At 33.3% G+C, this 19,746-nt stretch overlaps 2 protein-coding genes across 3 annotated transcripts in view; one reads left to right on the forward strand and one right to left on the reverse strand.

The window, feature by feature from the left end:
• The window catches only part of LOC143913193 (mannosyl-oligosaccharide alpha-1,2-mannosidase IA-like), a 185,124-nt gene that overhangs the window by 158,081 nt on the left and 7,297 nt on the right, over window positions 1–19,746 (forward strand). Inside the window, exon 1 of one of the 2 annotated variants that reach the window (XM_077432847.1) lies at window positions 17,040–17,448. The exons of the other annotated variant lie outside the window; for it this stretch is intronic. Coding sequence (XP_077288973.1) covers window positions 17,143–17,448 — 306 coding nt within the window. The 5' untranslated portion in view covers window positions 17,040–17,142. Of the gene's footprint in view, window positions 1–17,039; window positions 17,449–19,746 lie in introns of those variants that run through there. 2 annotated transcript variants of the gene reach the window in all.
• Window positions 1–19,746, reverse strand: part of LOC143913194 (uncharacterized) — a 328,592-nt gene that overhangs the window by 49,917 nt on the left and 258,929 nt on the right. The gene's annotated exons all lie outside the window — the stretch shown is intronic.

Here is a 19,746-nt window from a genome sequence, read left to right on the forward strand (position 1 = left end):
TTCTTCCGATCGGTTTGAAATGTTACCATTTTGCACGGTTTGGTCACCGATAGAAATTTAAATCGCTTCCGATAGTTTGGTGGTGAAAAAAAATCGGAATAAACACATCTACATAAGATTGCGAAAGTTTTAGAGATCTCGACGTTTAGTGGTCAGTAGCCTTATATGTTTGACTTTCCGCCACCCACTCATTTTATCAGATTTTAATTGTTTAAACGCCTATAACTTTATCTTTTTCACTGTATCTTTAAAAAATTGCATTATAGGCTCTCATTATCTCACATATATATTTTTACTTAACTCATAGATAACACACGAGAAACGGGATAGATTGCCAATTTAGTGGAACTGTTTCATCAATGAAAGCAAATAAACTCTGATAAACTGCGATTGATGTAGGTTATATGTATAATGAATGTTAAAATGTTTATAGTAAAATTGGGATATATTAAACGCTTCTTTCTGTCAGCTCGGACTGATTTCATCTTTCTGACTTCATGTTATATATTAATACTGCGACATTTTATCAACTAGTATTATGTATATACATATTCCTATTGCTTTGTTTTTAAATGATATACACTTTATGGATATTAATTAAGTGCAGACTCCAAAAAGCATTTGTATATACGCATATGCATGCGTAATAAAAACATTGACATTGAATCTTAGTATGACAGTGCATATTAGAGAATCCTGAACGGTATGTTTCGTATGCGCGACTCGCGAGCTTTAGTCGTGTGCCAAATAAATCAAACGCCACGATGTCGCAGAGTGACGTTTGTCGAATTGCATGTGCAATATCTGCATCCGAACCCTGATACCACGGTATGTGCAGCCCGACATTGCGATCTGGCCCTCCCGGTCCCTTTAATAGAGGATGCGGAGGAATGCGAATCGACGAGGTCCTCTTGTCTCGTCTCGTCGAAAAAACCGCAACTACTATACGTCGGAATGATGTCGATGAATTTCAATTGTGTGCCCGCCGACAAATCGTCGAACGAAAATGAATTCCTCAGCGTCATCTTTCAAAAGCTCCTGAGATGTTCCTCTCCTCATTAGAATACAATTTTCCTCGAGTCTTTGAGGTTTTCCGATACACGCGTGAGGTCTTTGATCGTTATCGTGCGTGCTTAAGGTAATGTTTTCATTTTCCTTGTCATAAACAATTATACCGAGGCTTTGATTAAAATTGCGCTCACAAAGGAGTGTTATAAAGCTTTGTGGGTTTCTTTGTGGGCGCTTTATCTATCTTATGATATGTTTAAATCTTTTGTGTTTTTTTTTTATTTTTTCATATTAAGGAAAATCTTCAATGTTTATTTCTGGGAATAGCAAAGTGGATAAAAAATTTCATTCAAAAACTCACGTTTCAAAGAATTTCACTCGTATTTTTTTGTAGTTTGACGTTCTAGTATTTATATATGAAAAAAAAATTGCCATTACAAAATTGAATAAAGTATTCTTCTTATTTTACCTTACACTGTATTTCTTCAAAAACGAAATACTGGATTTTTTTTAATGTGATTCGATATATTTTATGAAGTCTTCAAATCGTTTTGAAACTGTAGGACCACTGTCTTTGGTCAACGATGGATATTTCAATCGATTTTTTTTGTCATGACCCTCACTTTGATAAAGAAACAAAATAAATCATTAATAATTCATTCATACAAACATATAATACTATGTACATAGATTTGCACTACTTTCGAAGTTTTTTCTAAATAAAAATAGTTTCCAATTTTATTTTGTGGGCAACATTCTAAATTTCTTAACTTAATTACTTTATCTATGTACATACGTAGTAATAATAGATGAAGTTTTGTGATCATGCGAAAATTCGAACTCGAGATTTTGAATGATTCGAACTCAGAATCAATAACTGATCACGTTTTCTTGATCTAGAAAAAAATGTGTGTTTCTTTGTATTTTTGGGATTATTTTGAACACCGTTAGTCCTATCGAACTGAACCTTAGTATCGGTTACTGAAATTCTTATCGATTCGACGTAAATTTTTTTAAATTTTTAAGTTGACCGGAAATGATACCTCCTTTTATAGATGTCCTCCCAAACCGCTAACTGAATGGAATTTAATTTTTTTATTTAAATTGTGGTTGCGTTTATGTTTAGCTCTGAGTGATTACTGTGTTCGAACCCGTGCTAGTCTTTAACACTGCTGGTTAGACTTGAATATTTCTGACTCCAATTCGATCGTTTCTTACCATAGTTTGCCAATTTATCTGATTTCATTGTTGAAACGGTTCCTCCATCAAATTAGCAAAAAAATCGTCCTATCTGCTGTCACAAATATCTGAATTTGATTTATGTACAATATGTAAAAAATTATGTACAAGTCTATATCCATAGATGTCTCTATGGATTAATTCATTGTTAATTTCGTGTTCTTCAGCCTATTAAAAAATGCTACAATATTTGTAATTAATTGTCTAGGAAGGCGCATGGGGCACGTTCATTTGTTAGGCCTTCCTGGTATATATCTATGTAAAATAAAATCAAATAAAATATAAACCATTCATACAAGCAAATTTATCAAAAATATTGAATTTAATTTTTTGTGACGCAATTTATAACTTTTTCCAATGTTTACACTTTGTTATCTTTCCAATCATTTGATTTTTAGATATTATATTATAGTGGCTCGAAAATGGAACGGTAGTAATAACACTAAGCCGAAAAAGCTCGCCATTGTAGTTCATTCAACCGTGAAAAAAGATAATGAAATCTTGTTAGTCGTATCAAAGTTCATCGAAATCATTTATTAATCGACGAATTTTTTTCCGTCGAACCTCTATTGCGACGTCCCGTCGACTTGTCCGATTAAAAACCGACAAAAAAGGGGACAGGACCCGATGACAAGGCGTGTGCGGTCGGGATAAATATGTCTTCTCGTCACCGACCTGACATTAATATATGCCGTGAGGTCTGCGGGAGACGCACGTTTCGAGCCTTTGCCCCTTTTTTCGGCCCTAATTCGGAAGACGAACCCAACAAAATCAAAGTCGAAAAGCTGAATTTTCAACTCTTCCTCTAACTATGTTCAAACACTATTACATACATACATATATAGCAGCTTTTGTACACAAAATCGGCCGGTATGCTATTCGTGAACATCTATTTTAGACTTCCGCAAACGTCGTAAAATTAGCCGGGGATATGTGCGTAATAGAGAGGCTTGTAACTCAAACGTTTCCGTACCCGTTTCGTGAACATTATATTTAGCAAGTACCATTTGCTTGCTGTGCATATCTCAGAAACCCATCATTGAATGACCCTGCTGAGTAAATAAGTACTGAACTCTTAAAAGTTTTCCAGCGGTTGCATTAGGTACGTCGTGTGGGAAAATTTTATGGATTGTGTATTCATTTTTTTTTTTACCTTTTAGAGTTCTTAAAAGGTATATAACATGAAAATTATATGAAATGTTCAAAGTTTAAAAGTGCGCGACTGCCAAGCTAACGAGCTGCCCTAATGTTCGTAAAAGTATTTTCTTGTTTCGTGAGCTCAAAAATAAGTGGTTGAAAAATTTTTGTGTAATTTGCAAGAATTAACGACATTCTTCAAACAGCGTCGACGTCATCCTCTCGAGCGTTGGCTTAAAAAGTAAATTCCGGCTTTTCAGAATTAAAAAAAATGGTTTAATAAAACGACTCGTGCTTCTGTGTGGATGGATTCAAAAGAAAATGTGAAAAATTGCAGTGTAATTATAAAAGTAATTATTTTTTTTTAATATAATTCGTATGTACATATGTATGTATATTAGAATATGAGTATACAAAATAATCTTTCGGCAATTCAAATTTTATTAAAAATTTTAAATTCAATTGTCCACAGTTACATATGTATGTATGTACTAATTTAGTCAGTAAAAGTTTGTTGGATTCATTAAAATAAACATTCTATATAAATAATTAGAAAATCTCTTACATTTTATATTTTATATCTTGATTAAGAACTTTATGTTAAATACAAACCTTACATTAAAACAAACTGACTATTTAAGAAAAAAACCAACCAATCGATATATATGTATATACATATAATATAATACATTTGTAGATCATGTCTACTAACAAGGACATATTGGCCGTTTATTTTAAATACTTACCATTTTTTTTATATTTACTGATCGACTAAATACAGACCGTTAGAAAAGTCTTAATTTTGTAAAATATGTTTAAATAGAATAATACTCAAAGTAATCTTTTATTAAAGTTTGTTTGTAACATTTGAATTTAATTTGAAAACTTCTATGTATCATCGTATAGACTTATGTCGAATCATCAAAAAATAATTGGTGTTTAATTTTGATATAATAATATTGGTAATTAGTTTGAAAAAGCTCCTCTTCTACGTTCAATCCAAATTTCTGATGGGAACAGAATCGGTATGTTAAAACATTGAATTGACTAGTAGAATATATTGAATGCATATTTTAAATACATGTGTACATATATGAAATGAAATAATCAAATCTGATACGAATCAATAAAGTATAATATAGATAATCAAATCGGTATAAAGTTTGAATTCATGTTTCATTTCTAATCGAAAAAGCTTCTATACTGCGTTTAATCCAAATTTCTGATTCAAATCAGCGTTTAATCCGAATTTCTAATGAAAATATTAAAACATGTACATACATACATATGTACGTTGAATTGAACAGTGAATACGTTTTTTTTACTCCGTTATTATTACAATCTGTTCATTAAAAAAAAAGTATTTTTTTCGGTTGATTATGGATCAATTACCCAGTTGTAATATCAAATTTAGGTTTTTAATACCACTTATTAATTTATTATTAATTAAACCTATCTGGTACATTTGTTGGCCTTTTTAACCTGGAGCCATCCATGTATGTAAATTAAAAAGTATATTAAATGCATATTTTATATGAAATGATCTGACACAAATCAATTAAGTATACAAATCAATGAAATATATTCTATATATTAGGGTCATGTTTATTATCGAACTAGACCATCATAGCCGAGTTCAATACTCTTGAAACATTACATTATTTAATAGAACCTAATTGCCCTGAATTATAAACGCTGTAATTGAATTAGACGCAAATTACACAACGGTAGTCATTAAAAACGGTAAACATAATTTGAACATTAGATAATTTTAACGCCCTCATTAAAATGAACCTACATACATTCATATACATATGTATATGGAATATTTCCATTGAAAGTTTTCTTCTGCCGATCGATAACGTCCAATGGAAAACTAATGTGCGACGTCATCACTACAAGGCCTCTGATAGACTCGATCCCTTTTTTTATCCCGAACTTCACTATTTTTCAATCATTCTGCCAGTGTTTCCGAAAGGGTCCGTCATGCTCGTTTTTCCCCCCATTCGAATGGGTTTTTGCGTATTTTTTCCCACGGCCATACACAAACTAATCTATTTTACATTTCACTCCACCGTATACGTGTGCTCGGAGATTGAATTGTTACTCGTTCGGAATGGCCCCAATCCCGGTGAAAATTTCACCTCTCCCAACAGTAATTGTTTGCAGGACTTATCGGTGGCAATCCGGAGCGCTGAGGCTGCTAAATCTCCCACAGCGGATAGAAAAAAAATTGTACTAGGATTACGTATATATCCTCGGAGACAATTAACTTTTCGTCGACGAGAGTCGGTTAATTAAAACGACCGTCGTAAGTTACTGGTCGCAATAAACGCATCGCCCGAAGGAATAAAACAAGTCGTGCATCCTTCCTTGACCGTACGTGTTCCGGAGAAAAAATACGTTTTTGTATCCCTCTCCATTCCAGATATACACGCCGAACCCGCCCATTTTCTCTGTCGGAAAATTAAAACGGATTTCCTCGGGAAAAAGCCGACACGAAAACCTTATCTATCGCTTATCGAGTGTAGGTACTTTATTAAAATTTACGAACGCCTGCAAAGTTCCTATCTATGTATCTCATTCTATACTATGAAACGATCAATTATTTTGTTTTTATGTATGTACTAGTGGCCCGGTGCATGAAAGTTCATGCTTGTAGGAAAAACTTTTTAGAGGAAATATAGATTTATTTTGTTTATGTTTATAGTATTTAACCAGTGTTGCACCCGATGGCATATTATCGCATGAGTGTTGGCATATTAAGTTATTAAATTTAAGAAAAATTAAAAGAAATGTGTCTGTTCGATCCGCACGTGATCCAATTTGAAAAAAGGTTAAAACTACCTACCTACCTACATGTAAGCAATATAAAACACCGATAGAAAAATTAATTAATTAATTAATTAAAAAGTTTTTAATAGATGGTGGTAAATTCTCTGCCAAGAGGAAACATTGGTAGCAAATAGTATACATATGTATATAGAAATGTTTTTGTATTCGTATATACGTTTTGGCAGTGGTTTAGCTGTGACGTACATATGTACATATGTATGTCGAATCGAAACGACTATAATGGTACGGCTATTATAGTATAGAAACGACTATTATAGTATATACATATATATGATGATATGAATTAGAAAATAAATAAATTACTATGAATTGAAAATGAAATCTCTGTTTTCTACGTATTATATCTATACATACGTATTATATGTACATATATATATATATATATATATATATATATATATACATACAACCAGCAGCATAGCTCGGTCGTTAAGCTTCTTCCTAACACCGAGAGACGCCGGGTTCGATCCCATGAGCTGATCTCGATTGAAAAGATTTTTTTTAGTATATCTGTAGTGCTGATGGTCAGACCTGGATATTTGTGACTCCAGGTCAATCGTTTCGTATCAGAGTTTGTCAATTTTCTCTGATTTCATTGTTAAAACGGTTCCCGATTAAAAATTGGCTAAAATCCTTCCTACCTACTATGTCACCACTATTTGAGTATGATAAATGTACAATAAAATGTATGTACAATTCATAGATGTCTCGTTAATTTGCGAGCTTTTAGTGTCTCGTAATTCAGCGAATTGTATAATAAAAATGCTGTATTGTTTGTAATTGGCCAGGAAGGCGCATTGGCGTTTACCTGTAAGGCCTTCCTGGTATAAAATGTAATAATATAAAAAAAATTCACAGCGAAATTATAATTTCAATGACGTTTTATTGAAACCAGTTACATTTTCACTGGGTATATGTAGTTCAGTGAAATCATATCTTATTACATTCTCACTGGCCCCTATTAGTGAAATTATAATTTTTGACGTCACCGATACGAGTGCGTCGCCGATACGAATCGCGCCACCCCAAGTTACAACCCCGCTCCTGTCCATTCCCACTCTCCTCATAGTCCACTATCTGTTTCGATTTGGCTTTTTTTGATGCCGCATATGTGTGACTGGATGCGGAAGCAAACGCATCATAATTTATTTATTTAAAGTTTGGACCATTGTGGCATTACAGGAATTCCTAATGAGCCACAATGGTCAAAAATATAACATAAAAGAAACAAAATAATCAACTTTAAATACATATTTATACATTAAATTAAATAATATCTTAATGTTAGGTTAGGTTAGGTTAAGTTAGGGTTGGTTTTATTTATTTAAGAAGTGAATTTTCAATTCTATTGTTATATCCGTACTCACTGCTCGAGTTAAATTATAATCTCAATAGTAAAATTATAATATAACTGAAAATAATAGGTTCACTGTAACATATACATACATATATACATAGTGCATCTATGTATGTAGCTAATACAAATAATCATTGTATAGCAATTTCAATCATTGCTCTTAAATCAGTGCCTAATAGAAAAATAAGGGATAGGGTGCCGTGAAAAATATCCCCTGTAATTGTTTTCCTATCCCTTGCCATTATTCATTGTGGTGGTGAATACTTACCGAATAAACGACCATTATTAATCAGATCCCAAGCCGCAAATAGGTACACGTACGTATTTAAGTGATTTTTAGCGATTCCGTTTTGCCAACACTGATTCACTCATCCATAAAAGTCAATAACAAAAAAAATTATCACATTGCTATACATTTTAAATCAAAGTTTTTATTTTTGCGATTTTCTATCTCTATCTAGTGCGAATTCTCTCGAAGATTTATAGTCGGTAAAAGCAATCTTCCGGCTTTACTTTATCTTGTTAATTAAAGGTCGAATCCCAAATCGCACCGCGCTGTTTAGGATCCATTGTACATATGTATGTAGATACAATCACTATATGTATGTTCTTAGTTAATGTTGTATAATTGATTTAGTACCGAATAACTGTTCTAATTTAGATTTTTTGTAGTAATAAAGTATAGTTTGAATGTGTGATATTTCTTTTTTATTGCTCAAATTTCCTCATAGCGATACAACTTTTGACCTTTATAACTCGATTACTCAACATTCTTTTCGTATTTGGGTTATTTTCGTTTTATTTATTTATGTATTATACATACACACACACACATACATACTTGGTTTGCTTTTATATATTTTAATAAATGGCCGAAGACTAAGTGGACTAATCATTTTTATCGAATTAAATGTTCTAAGAGCTCTTGCTTGAGGGGATAAATTCCTTCAAGGACTAAATCTGAAACGTTTTCTACGTTCAAATTATTAATTACCTTCATATTTCAAATTTAGATCCTAATCCAATATTTGCGTTGATTGATTTGTGTAATTATTTTTGTAATTTATGTATATATTATATGCATGGAAACAAATGTTATGTCAATATTGCATAATATTTACATACTTGTAGGTGTTGAAAATCCATACAAGCGAATGTTCAATGAACTTGCGTTAAAAATACATATCCTTTGATAGTTAGTATGTAGGATGTAGACAGAAGTCATTAAACTTAAAATATTCATGCGGGATCATAATAATTATGATTGACCACAATTTGTTTCCTGTCCTTTGTCGGACACATAACATTTTTTGATTTCGTTTATCTCCATCCTTTTTCCTGTTGATCTATGATTTTAGATCATTATCTAGTCACGCCACACTCGTCCTCTCTTTTTTTCGTACAATTCACTTTTGTCGTCGATATCATTTTTATATGGAAAAAACTGGCATATGACATTGGATGTTTAAATTATTCTTAAATTGACGTATGTATACATATCTAAACACATACATATGTAGTTGATTTCAAACGTTGCTTCCACATTTCGACAAATACTTACACATGTGAAAGTAGCTTTCCATTTTCAATTACACATTGATTGTGGTAGTACCAAAACTTTTGGAGAATGCATACCTTAACAAAATTCTATTTACTTTACGAACTCAGTTTCAAATCCTATGCATTTATTTGGATGTGACTTATAAAACACTAATGCTAAAGTGAATTCACTTTCAATGCTTATAAACATTCAACTACTTTCGCCTTTCAACTCAGGTTTCTTCGCGGAAATGAAAATACCATTTCATCATCGTCTTTTTTCATTTGAAATGACAGCATGTACAGAACTTCTACAAAAGTTCATAAACTTTTCGTATTACTTTGTCGTAATACTGTCACGAAGCCAAGTAATTATTGTTGTTATAAAACTTTTTGTTAAAAAAATACATACATATACACCAGGCGAGAAACCGGCTAAGTTTATGACGTAATTCTCGATGAGCAATCTTCCCTGCATCCCATTGAAGTTCAGCAGCGAGCAGTATAGCTCGGTGGCTGAATCAATGCTAACCACCGAGAGGTTCCTGGGCTCGAGCCCTGGGTTGACCTCGATTGAAAAGAATTCATTCCGAGTACTTCTACGGTGCTGCTTGTCAGACTTGATTTTTTTTACTCCATTGATCGTTTCCTATCATTGTTGAAACGATTCCACACCAAATTGGCAAAAACCACCCCACCTGCTATTAGTCACCACTATTTGAATATGATTTAAAATTTATAATCTATAAACTTATATATGTTAAATTTTATGAACATAATGAATGAAGCGATAAAAAGCCTAAACATTGTATACATTCATTCGGAATCGAACCCGCGTACCCTCGCGCGAACACAAATATCCTCTTATAGGTATACCTGAGTTCAGAAGGCTAGCTATGAAACCAACGTCGAATTTTCAATTGGCCTTTTTTTTCCTTCTCGCCACATAGAAATACGTAATTATAATAATTTTATTTAGTGAGGTTTTGAACCATTTTTTTTACATATTAAACAATTTAATATATATATATATATATATATATATATATATATATATATATATATATATATATATATATATATATATATATATATATATATATATATATTAATTAAAATTAATTATTTTTAACGATATTTGAAAAATAAAATTAATTCGAAATAGCGGGCACGAGGTATCGAGCCTAGATTCCATAATTCTCGGCGCAAACGCGCCACCAACTAGGCTATCGTCTTCTCCGGGAAACGTGTATGTATGTAATTTGTTATGTGTAATAATAATATTCAACGTTACGAGGTCAATGACCGTTTGTTTATAATCGGAAAGTATTACTTTTTGCAAACTAAACATAACATCTAAACTTTTGTATGCCGGGTCCGGATTACTTTTTCAGCTCCGGATCCGGTATTCTATTTCATTTCCGATTCTCAATTCCCTTTTCAGTTCCGATTCTCAATTCCTGTTTCAGTTCTGAATCTCGATTCCTGTATCAGTTCCTATTTCCGATCCCTGTTTCAGTTCCGATTCCCGATACCCGATTTCTGTTTCAGTTTCGATTCCGATTAATTATATTCGTATTGTAACTTTATTTTAAATCATATCAACCTCTTTCCGAAACCACCCGTTGAATTTTCAACGAGCATAAAACTAGTATATACATATATATTGCGGAACTTTATACAACTTATAATATATTTTAGCATAACTTTAACGCAACACTGTAAATCCCCCCCCCCAGCCAACTATTCACTGAACCAACCGCTGCAATTCGAGAGATAATCTCAAATTTACAGCGACCTTAAAAGCGACATATTTTCACGACGCTGCCAATATGTACCCTCGCGTACGGACATGGTTCAACGTCAATAATAAAAGCCACTTAAATTGGCACATTCGTGAAACTTTGTACGGGCTGCACCAAACCACCCACCCCCACTACTCACACAACTCTTTACCCTTCGTCGATGGCACTCGAATGTGAGTGTCGTCGAGGCATTATTGAAAATGACAGTGGCCATTAAAAAATACGATTCGCGTGTTGCCGGGCACGAACCCCTCCCCTCACCCAACCACCCCTTCGGATCTTTTACTGCCCGGTTTTTCGCCGACCGGTTTTTACGGTTCCCCGGTTTTGCTCCTTCGTCAACGCTTCCACCCCTCCCCTGCACCCCTACCTCCTCATCTCCGCCCATATACTCGAATGTGTGTGTGTGGCTCGTTGTGCACATTGTGCGACTGGCACGCACGTGGCGTCCTATATGTTTATGGGATCTTCCGGACCGTACTTACCGTTTCAGTGCCGCATTAGATCGAGTAACGAACGATCTTATTGCTTTCGAACGATGTCTGTCTTGCGTGCAGCGTTCGAATGCCTCTCCGTTGAATTACAACTGTCGGTCGCAGTGTTCGTTGAAAAAAACGCCGTTTTATTATTCGGTTTTTTTTAATGAATTGTTACTTCCGCTTCTCGTCGGTATCTTATCTCACTCGAATTCGGTTGCAAATTTGGCTGGATATCGCTAAACGTATGCATTATCTGAATGTATGTGCAGGCTAATCAAGTTTTGCGTTTGGATGAAAGGTCGATCCTTGTTCATGCAATGTCTACTTATAATGCACATACATATATCTACTTGTATGTATGTATATATCTGCCTATTGTTGAAATTTAAAGTAGAATTTTGTTACTAAATTGAGTTTTCTCTTAGGCCTTCTCTAATGCCAATGTATTCGATTTTTAAATGCTTTTTATGGACCAAAACCACCTAATATTTATACCCATTGGGTACTCTCCGCACAGAGAGACCATTGGTCGATGGGTCGCGAGATCTCATTGGCTGTTGTATCCAGCTTGTTCATACGTCGAGCCCTTTTTGGCGCGAACGTAAGATCAGGCGATTAGCGATGGTAAACCAACGGTCCACGAGCACCAATTACTCAATCTCTACGTTTACAATACATTATGCTATTCTATATTTTGGTTCAGATTTTCGCATTATGACTTTTTTTACTTTATTTTGACATATGAAATCACATTTACCACAATATGTGTATACAGATAAAACCGTATTTGTGAATAATATTTCGTCAAGTTGGGGCCTTATCAATAATAAAAGGTCAATGAAGCTGTCCCGATGGGTTAAAACAGGCCTGCTCATTGATCGAACATATTAGAAATCATACGATAAATCGGACTCAAACCTAACCGGCTAATTTGTACCGTTGAATCAGCTGGTAATTTAATTTCATTCAGAATTGAGTCTGTTATGAACTGTCACTCAATGAAGGTGACCTTGAATTGATATAAATATATAATATTTGTTTAAAAAGCAACTGATCACATAAACTCAACAATCAATACAGAACGTACTAAAATTGTACGCACACACATATGTATGTACGTATGTTTGCTCGAATTACTTAAAACCGAATCGTATATAATAAAAGAGAAAGCCATTTTCGTCTGATATACGTTTCTAATGAGCAATTCGTGAGTCGGAGATAAATCACGGTGTAATTATACATTTCGTGAAGGTATTTTATTTTTATTTCGAATTGATTCAATCACCTTCACTCGAATAGAGGTGTGCCCCGCTCAGCAATTTTCCATGCAATTTTCCACGCACCTTTCGCGACCGAAAATTTTCCCACAGGTGGAGCACAATGGACCATTCGATCAATGATCGCGCTTCGAACCGACCGGATGTCGTCTTCAATGTTTTCAATTGGTTATTGTCCACACAAAGCATTCAATTGAAAACGATCACCTTATCGATTATACATTTATGTATATATTATATATCCTGGCCATACCTGGTTTTCAGTTCAGCGACACTCCAATGTACATACATATATCACCAACTCAATGAACATATAATTTGCCCTTTGATTTTTCAACGACAACTATTTTCAAAATAATTCATATATCAATTATTTGGAAAATAATTCATATATGAATCAAACCCGAGGCTATTGTCGCTAGTGGTTGCAGCATGCACAGCCTTTGCGGTCAATTCGCATCGCTCCCTCACTTCACCCCCGCGTTGTCCCCTCATTATATTGCCACACACTTGTCAAGCCGTCCGCATACAAATGAACATGTGTATGCGTGTTCTTGTCAATTATCACGGCGCCATCTTCTGAATTCTTATTCTGATAATTTAAGTTTTTTATATATGTATATTATTATTCTTTCGAAGTAATACTTCTTTACAGAGGGTAATGAAATAACCAGAAGCGTAACTAGTAGTTAGCATATTATGCTTTCGAATTGAGTGGTCGCAGGTTTGAATCCCACTTGAATTCCGCTGCTGGCCAGACCTTGGTTTGTGACCAGATCGATTCAACAGAGTTTGCCAATTTTTATGATTTTTATTGAAACGGATCCTGTAAAAAGTGGCATCTCCTTTCATATCTCTTTCGGCGTCTTGAGGTTCGCCAATTTGAATATAAAAATTGCTGAAAAAATTTCTCCATAGATGTCACTGTGAATGTTTGTATGAATTCGCATTGTATTAAATGCTTATGTATATTGATTGATTGTATTGTATCTGTATACTAAGTGCACTCGTCGCTTTGGAGCGATATGTATAGGCGAGTGTTCATGTTCTATGAAATAAAGTAAAATATTATTAAAAAAAAAGAAAATGTTGCAAATATATGTATTTCAATTTTATTTATTTCTTATATATAAAAAGGTCGGTAGCGAGTTTCATATGATTCGATTATCCATCATATTTTGTTCGAACTGTAATATAATTTGTTCGCAGCGGGTCATCTTTATGTTGTATTATTTTTCGTGATCAATATTTGTATAATATAAAAATTCGGGAATGTGCATTATCTGTTCGAATTTATATACGTATATATATTTATTATTAATATTATTAGATGTCATTTTACAATGCTTTCTTATCAATAGATAAATGTTGATAAGATACCGACAACGCGTATCATGTCAGATGTAATTTTATTTTATAAAATATTTCGTTAATTAATTGTAAGTCACAAATTAGTTTGAATTATGGCAATTTTGCTTAAATATTGTATACTAGCTGTATTATCCGGCTTCGCTCGGTATTTGTAATAAAAACCGCGTAAACATGACTAATCTAATAGTAAACATTTTATTAAATTTATTTGAATAGTTTTATTTAATATAAATTTATTTGAATACTTATTTGTTTTTGCTTTATTTTTATGAAATTGACTGTCACGATCAAACAAACATATATATAGTAAATATAGTAAATCTCTTATATGTATACCAGAATATATAAAAATATATAAAAAATTATATGTATACCAGAATTCGGCGCCTGCGCCCCCGCGGCTACGCCCCCTAGGGCTCCACCACCCCCGCGGGGTGTTTGCCCTCGGGGAGTTCGAACCCTTTGAATCGAAAATAATCGAATCGGCGCCTATGAATCGAAAAAAAAATCGAATTTGTCGTCTACGAACAAAGGTTACATACATACATACATATATGCAAAGTCTCTTTCCAAATTATATATTAGATACAAAAAAGATTTATGAAAGTGTTCATGTTCGTTTTTTTCCCTTTAGACAGAATTACATCATTATTATATGCGACGCGTTTTAAATGTTCAACTGATTACATATTACACGATGCTGTTATCAAAATTGCATGAAATTATTTCAACACAGTTGATTCTGTTCTATGCATAATTTATACAATATGCATTTAATTAAATTTTTCGACAATATTTAGTATTGAAATACATTCCCAGTTTTCAGCATTTCGAATTTCGCTAATTTCTATAAAAATGCTGCAAATTTATCCATAAATGTCTCGAAATTTGACAAATTATAAAAAAAAAATGCTTCAAAAATGTAAGTTTATCAAAAATTTGTAAAAAAAAAAAAAACATCCATACATGTCTATGATATAAAAATTACTCTACAAATTGTATATAAATGTTTGTAATTGCCCAGGAAGGCGCATTTACCTGTTAATCCATCCTGATATAAATATATACATATGTATGTAAAAATAAAATATAGCTTCTTACACAAGTATAATAAAAATCAATTAAATCTTTTATTGGTATAAAAAATCGTCACTTAAATTAAGTTTTATATTAAGTCAGCTGTACAATGTTTGCCAATTTGCCAATATGTATCGTTGCGATCTTCCCAAAACCACCCCCTGAAGTGTTTTCGGTGATATTTTATCCTTGCATTGGTAGAGGTTTGACAGTGATTCCCATATTTGAAGAAATATATGAGAAACTTGTCGAAATAATAATATCGTACGAATTAACAATGACATGAGACACGCCTATCACAGCTGGAGTCTACCTAAGCCTTCCGTGCTGTACTTTTGAGTTCTTATCATTATCATATTCTCAAAGGAATTTTAACCTCAATTTACATACATACATACACTACTTTTATATTTATCGTATTTGATATTTCTATTTAAGTATTACATCGATTATGACAATTTTCCCAAGTATTCTTAAATAAATAAGTAAATTTATAAATAGACGATTACGAGTTTAAATCATAATTGACCGTGATGTTATCTTTACACTGATGGATTCCGACTAATTGTACCATTAATTAATCAGGGCAACCGTTACTTGGAACCAATCTTTCCTCAACTCAATACCTTACTATTTTTAACCGCACGTATAATCTCTGCATGATTAAGTTAAAGCAGGTTTTAAATGTGTCCGGATCCGAGCTTTAGCGTTCATTTTTTCCATTCCATTAAATAAATTCGGTGTATACACGTCCGGAAAATTATTAATTTTGAAATGATAATCATATACTAACTAACCTAACCTAACCAGCAGCGTGGTCTAGTGGTGAGTATCGAATTATTTCGTGCTTGATGTCACGGGTTCGATTCCCACTAAGAGTCTCGTTATTGACCAGACCTTGGTTTGTCGAGATCGACCGTTTCTTATCCGAATTTGCCAATTTTTCTGATTTTCATTGAAACGGTTCCTGTAAAATTGGCGTTTCATTCCCAATTTTCGGTTGCAAACCTCGAGCTATTGTTATATCTCACGTTTCGCCAGATTTATCACCATAGATGTCTCTGTGGTTGTTTATCGAATGTAAAAATTCGTATTGTTACATGAAAAATGTTATTAATCTTATTTAATATCTGTAATATCTGACCATAGATGTCAGGTATTGCTTCGATTTACATGTGTATGTATGTATGTATGTATGTAATAATTATGTATTTAGATGTCTTGTTAATTATGAGTTTGTAATAAATTAGCCACAGTGACGACCTGGAGCTAATCTGTAATGTCACTATTGCGAAATTGTAAAAAATAAATAAATAATAAAATAAATATGTATTGCTTGTAACAATCAACAAATTTGGACTAGTGGAATGTTTGGACTAGTTCAATATTGTTGAAATGGCCAGGAAGGCGCATTTGGTGTAACCTGCTAGGCCATTCTGGTATATATGTACCTATGCAGTGCTGGTTTTAGGGGGGGGGGGCTGGGTCGGGCGCCGCTCGATGCGTCAAAAGCGCCAAAAGCCATAAAAAATTTTAGATTAGAGCGCCAAAGGCGAAATTTTTTTCTAAGGGTGTTTAGAAAAAAATGCCCGAAGGCGCCATTGGGTGTAAGGCCGGCGTTGTACATATGTATTTATAAAATAAAATAAAAATAAATTTGAACAAATCAAACCACATATTGAAATGTCATCGACACTACACTAGTATTTTATAACACATTTATAATCCAACTTTCCAATATTCTTCTCTATACATTTTCAAGTTGTTACGATGTAAGAAGGTATTGGATACTAGATTTGCATACCATACCATAAATAAATAAAAATTGTGACGACATTGAGCGCCCCTGACTCGCACACAGATAAGTAATTACGCTTATCAAATTTTTGACTTTCCACGTTGTACACACAAGTTGGAAATTCTTCAGTAACGAGCACGACACCTATACAATAGGACGTGTCACGCTCATCAACGACACCATTCACGCATTTTCCAAGATGCGACGTTTTAAAAAGTTACTGCTTGTGCTGTTCCTATCGGTGGTAGTCCTGAGCATGTCCCTGCTCCTGCTCGCCATAAACGGCGAGATCAGGGACCAGAGGAATCGCAACAAAGAGGACCAAATACCACATTCGATGGCGAAACGGGAACCTTCGAGCGAGCACTACATAATGCCAATACCGGATTCTCGTGTTATCCATCCCGTTGGGAAAGATCGATCGAAGACTTACGAAATCGTAACTTATGACAATGTTGACAATCTGGATGCCGAGACTCTGATGAGAAGGCAGACTGTCAAACAGGTAACGTGTTATGTCACACTGCAATCGATTCGTTTTTAGATTGTGTGCCTATTTATCGATTATGTGTGTGATCCGTTACTGTGCGATCCGTTATTATAATAACGGTTATATTTATTTATATATATAAATATATATATATATATATATATATATATATATATATATATATATATATATATATATATATATATATATATATATATATATATATATATATATATATATATATATACATTTATTAATATTCATAAACGCTGTCGTTTTATATTATGTCTCGATTCAGTTGAATGGATTTATAACGATTGTTTCCATGCATTGTTTGGATAATGAAAGAGTGGATTGGCAGCGGTTGAATGGTATTGTGTTTTCTGTGTAAAATTGCTTATACATATATTATATATAATATTCTACTATTACTGATAATTCACTAATTCCTCCACTTAACTGTTTTTTTTCTCTGTATATAAGTGTTGTCGCTTGATCTTCTCACATATTTGTGGGTTATCCTACTTGTACTTATTTTTGATCTTTTCTTTATAAGCATTATTCGTGGCTGGCTTAATTGTGACCTTGAAATGAAAAGAGGAAACTTAATGCAGAGGAATTTTCCATTATATACATACATACGTGTCTAATTGTGTCTGACATCGTTAGCCCCACTACTTCTCTGAAACAATATTTTCTCGTGTACATTTGACTTGAATTTTAAGTTTTGGCTTAACTTTGCGTTTTGTGGTGTATTTTAAAGCAATAATTTATTTTACTTTCAATTCGTCTGAATTTTTTGTATTAAGTATGTTTATTTAATTTTTGTACTCAATACTTCCTGAAATAGCAGTGGTATAAAATATCCCATGCACTGCTTTAATGTTTTCCCAAACTTTTTTATCTGCATTAATTGCATTGCAACTACAAGCAAAATTGATGTCAATGACTTTATATCCTTAAAATTGGGTCATACAGATAATCAAACACCATGTTTAATTAGCAGTATGCACTAGTATTAGCCAGTAGTATGGCTCGTTACGTCAATGCTTACCACCGAGAGGTTGCCGGGTTCAAGCCCTAGGTTGAAATCGATTGAAAAGAATTTATTCAGATTTGGATATTTGTGACTCCAAGTCGATTGTTTCCTATCAAAGTTTGCCTATTTATCTGATTTCATTGTTGAAACGGTTCCTCATGGTAAAAACTTTCTTACCCACTATATCATCACTACTTGAATATGATTTCAAATGTATAATCTATATATTTACTGGTTAGATTTGTTTGTTTGTAACTCAAAGTCTTATTGTTTTCTATTAGAGTTTGCCAATTTATCTTATTTTTTTGTTGAAACGGTTCTTCATAAAATTGGCAAAAACCATCCTACCCACTATTTGAATATGATTTAAAAAAAATTATAATCTATCAATTTACATATGTACAAGTTTAATACCATAGGGGTTGCTGCAACTATTGGACAACTCAAAATGGCATGGAAGAATATAAAAATTGGGTCCATCCCAAAATTAAGAAATAAAATAATATCAACTTGTATGGAATAATAAATTCAATTTGAAACATATCTTCACAGTTATAAACGTAATTGGCAGCATAGCTCAGTGGTTAGCGTATACCTGAGGGGTCTCGGGTTCGAGTCCTGGCCCAGCTGTGTTGCTGGCTAGGTCTTGTATATATGTAACCAGCAGCATAGACTGGTGGTTAGCATTTAATGCTTTGGTTCAATCCCACCGGTTGCTGCTGGCCAGATCTTGGAAATGTCACTACAGGTCGATCGTTTCCTATCAGAGTTTGCCAATTTATCTTATTTCGGTGTTGAAACTGTTCCCCGCCAAGTTGGCCACCTACCCTCTCTTTGTCACCTCCTCAGTACATACATACATATGTACTTTGGCCATAGTTGTCGCCTTGGAATAACCTGTGATGATAAATATAAAAAAATAAATAGTTGTTTTATTTCCACGTATGTACTAAATAGAGCGTTTCGATTGTATATGAAATAGTTTATATATTCGAAATAACCATGAATCATAATAATTATATGTTTGTATTTCAAGCGTGAAATCGTACATGTGCCTTGATAATGAAATAACGATTTCTTTATCGTTTTCAATATTTAGATTTCTTATAGAAAGTCATGCGATTCACAATGCGTTATTATAAAATTTATATGAATGTGGTTATCATTCGAATGATATTTGAAATTTTATACGTACAACTTAATCAGTTGACCCTAGTGTGTGTTTTTTTGAATAACAAGTCTTATACAATTGCTCGGACTTGCAACTGTCCAAA

This window comes from Arctopsyche grandis, chromosome 6 (genome assembly GCF_051622035.1).
Source record: "Arctopsyche grandis isolate Sample6627 chromosome 6, ASM5162203v2, whole genome shotgun sequence".
In the NCBI taxonomy this organism is placed as follows: Eukaryota; Metazoa; Arthropoda; class Insecta; order Trichoptera; family Hydropsychidae; genus Arctopsyche; species Arctopsyche grandis.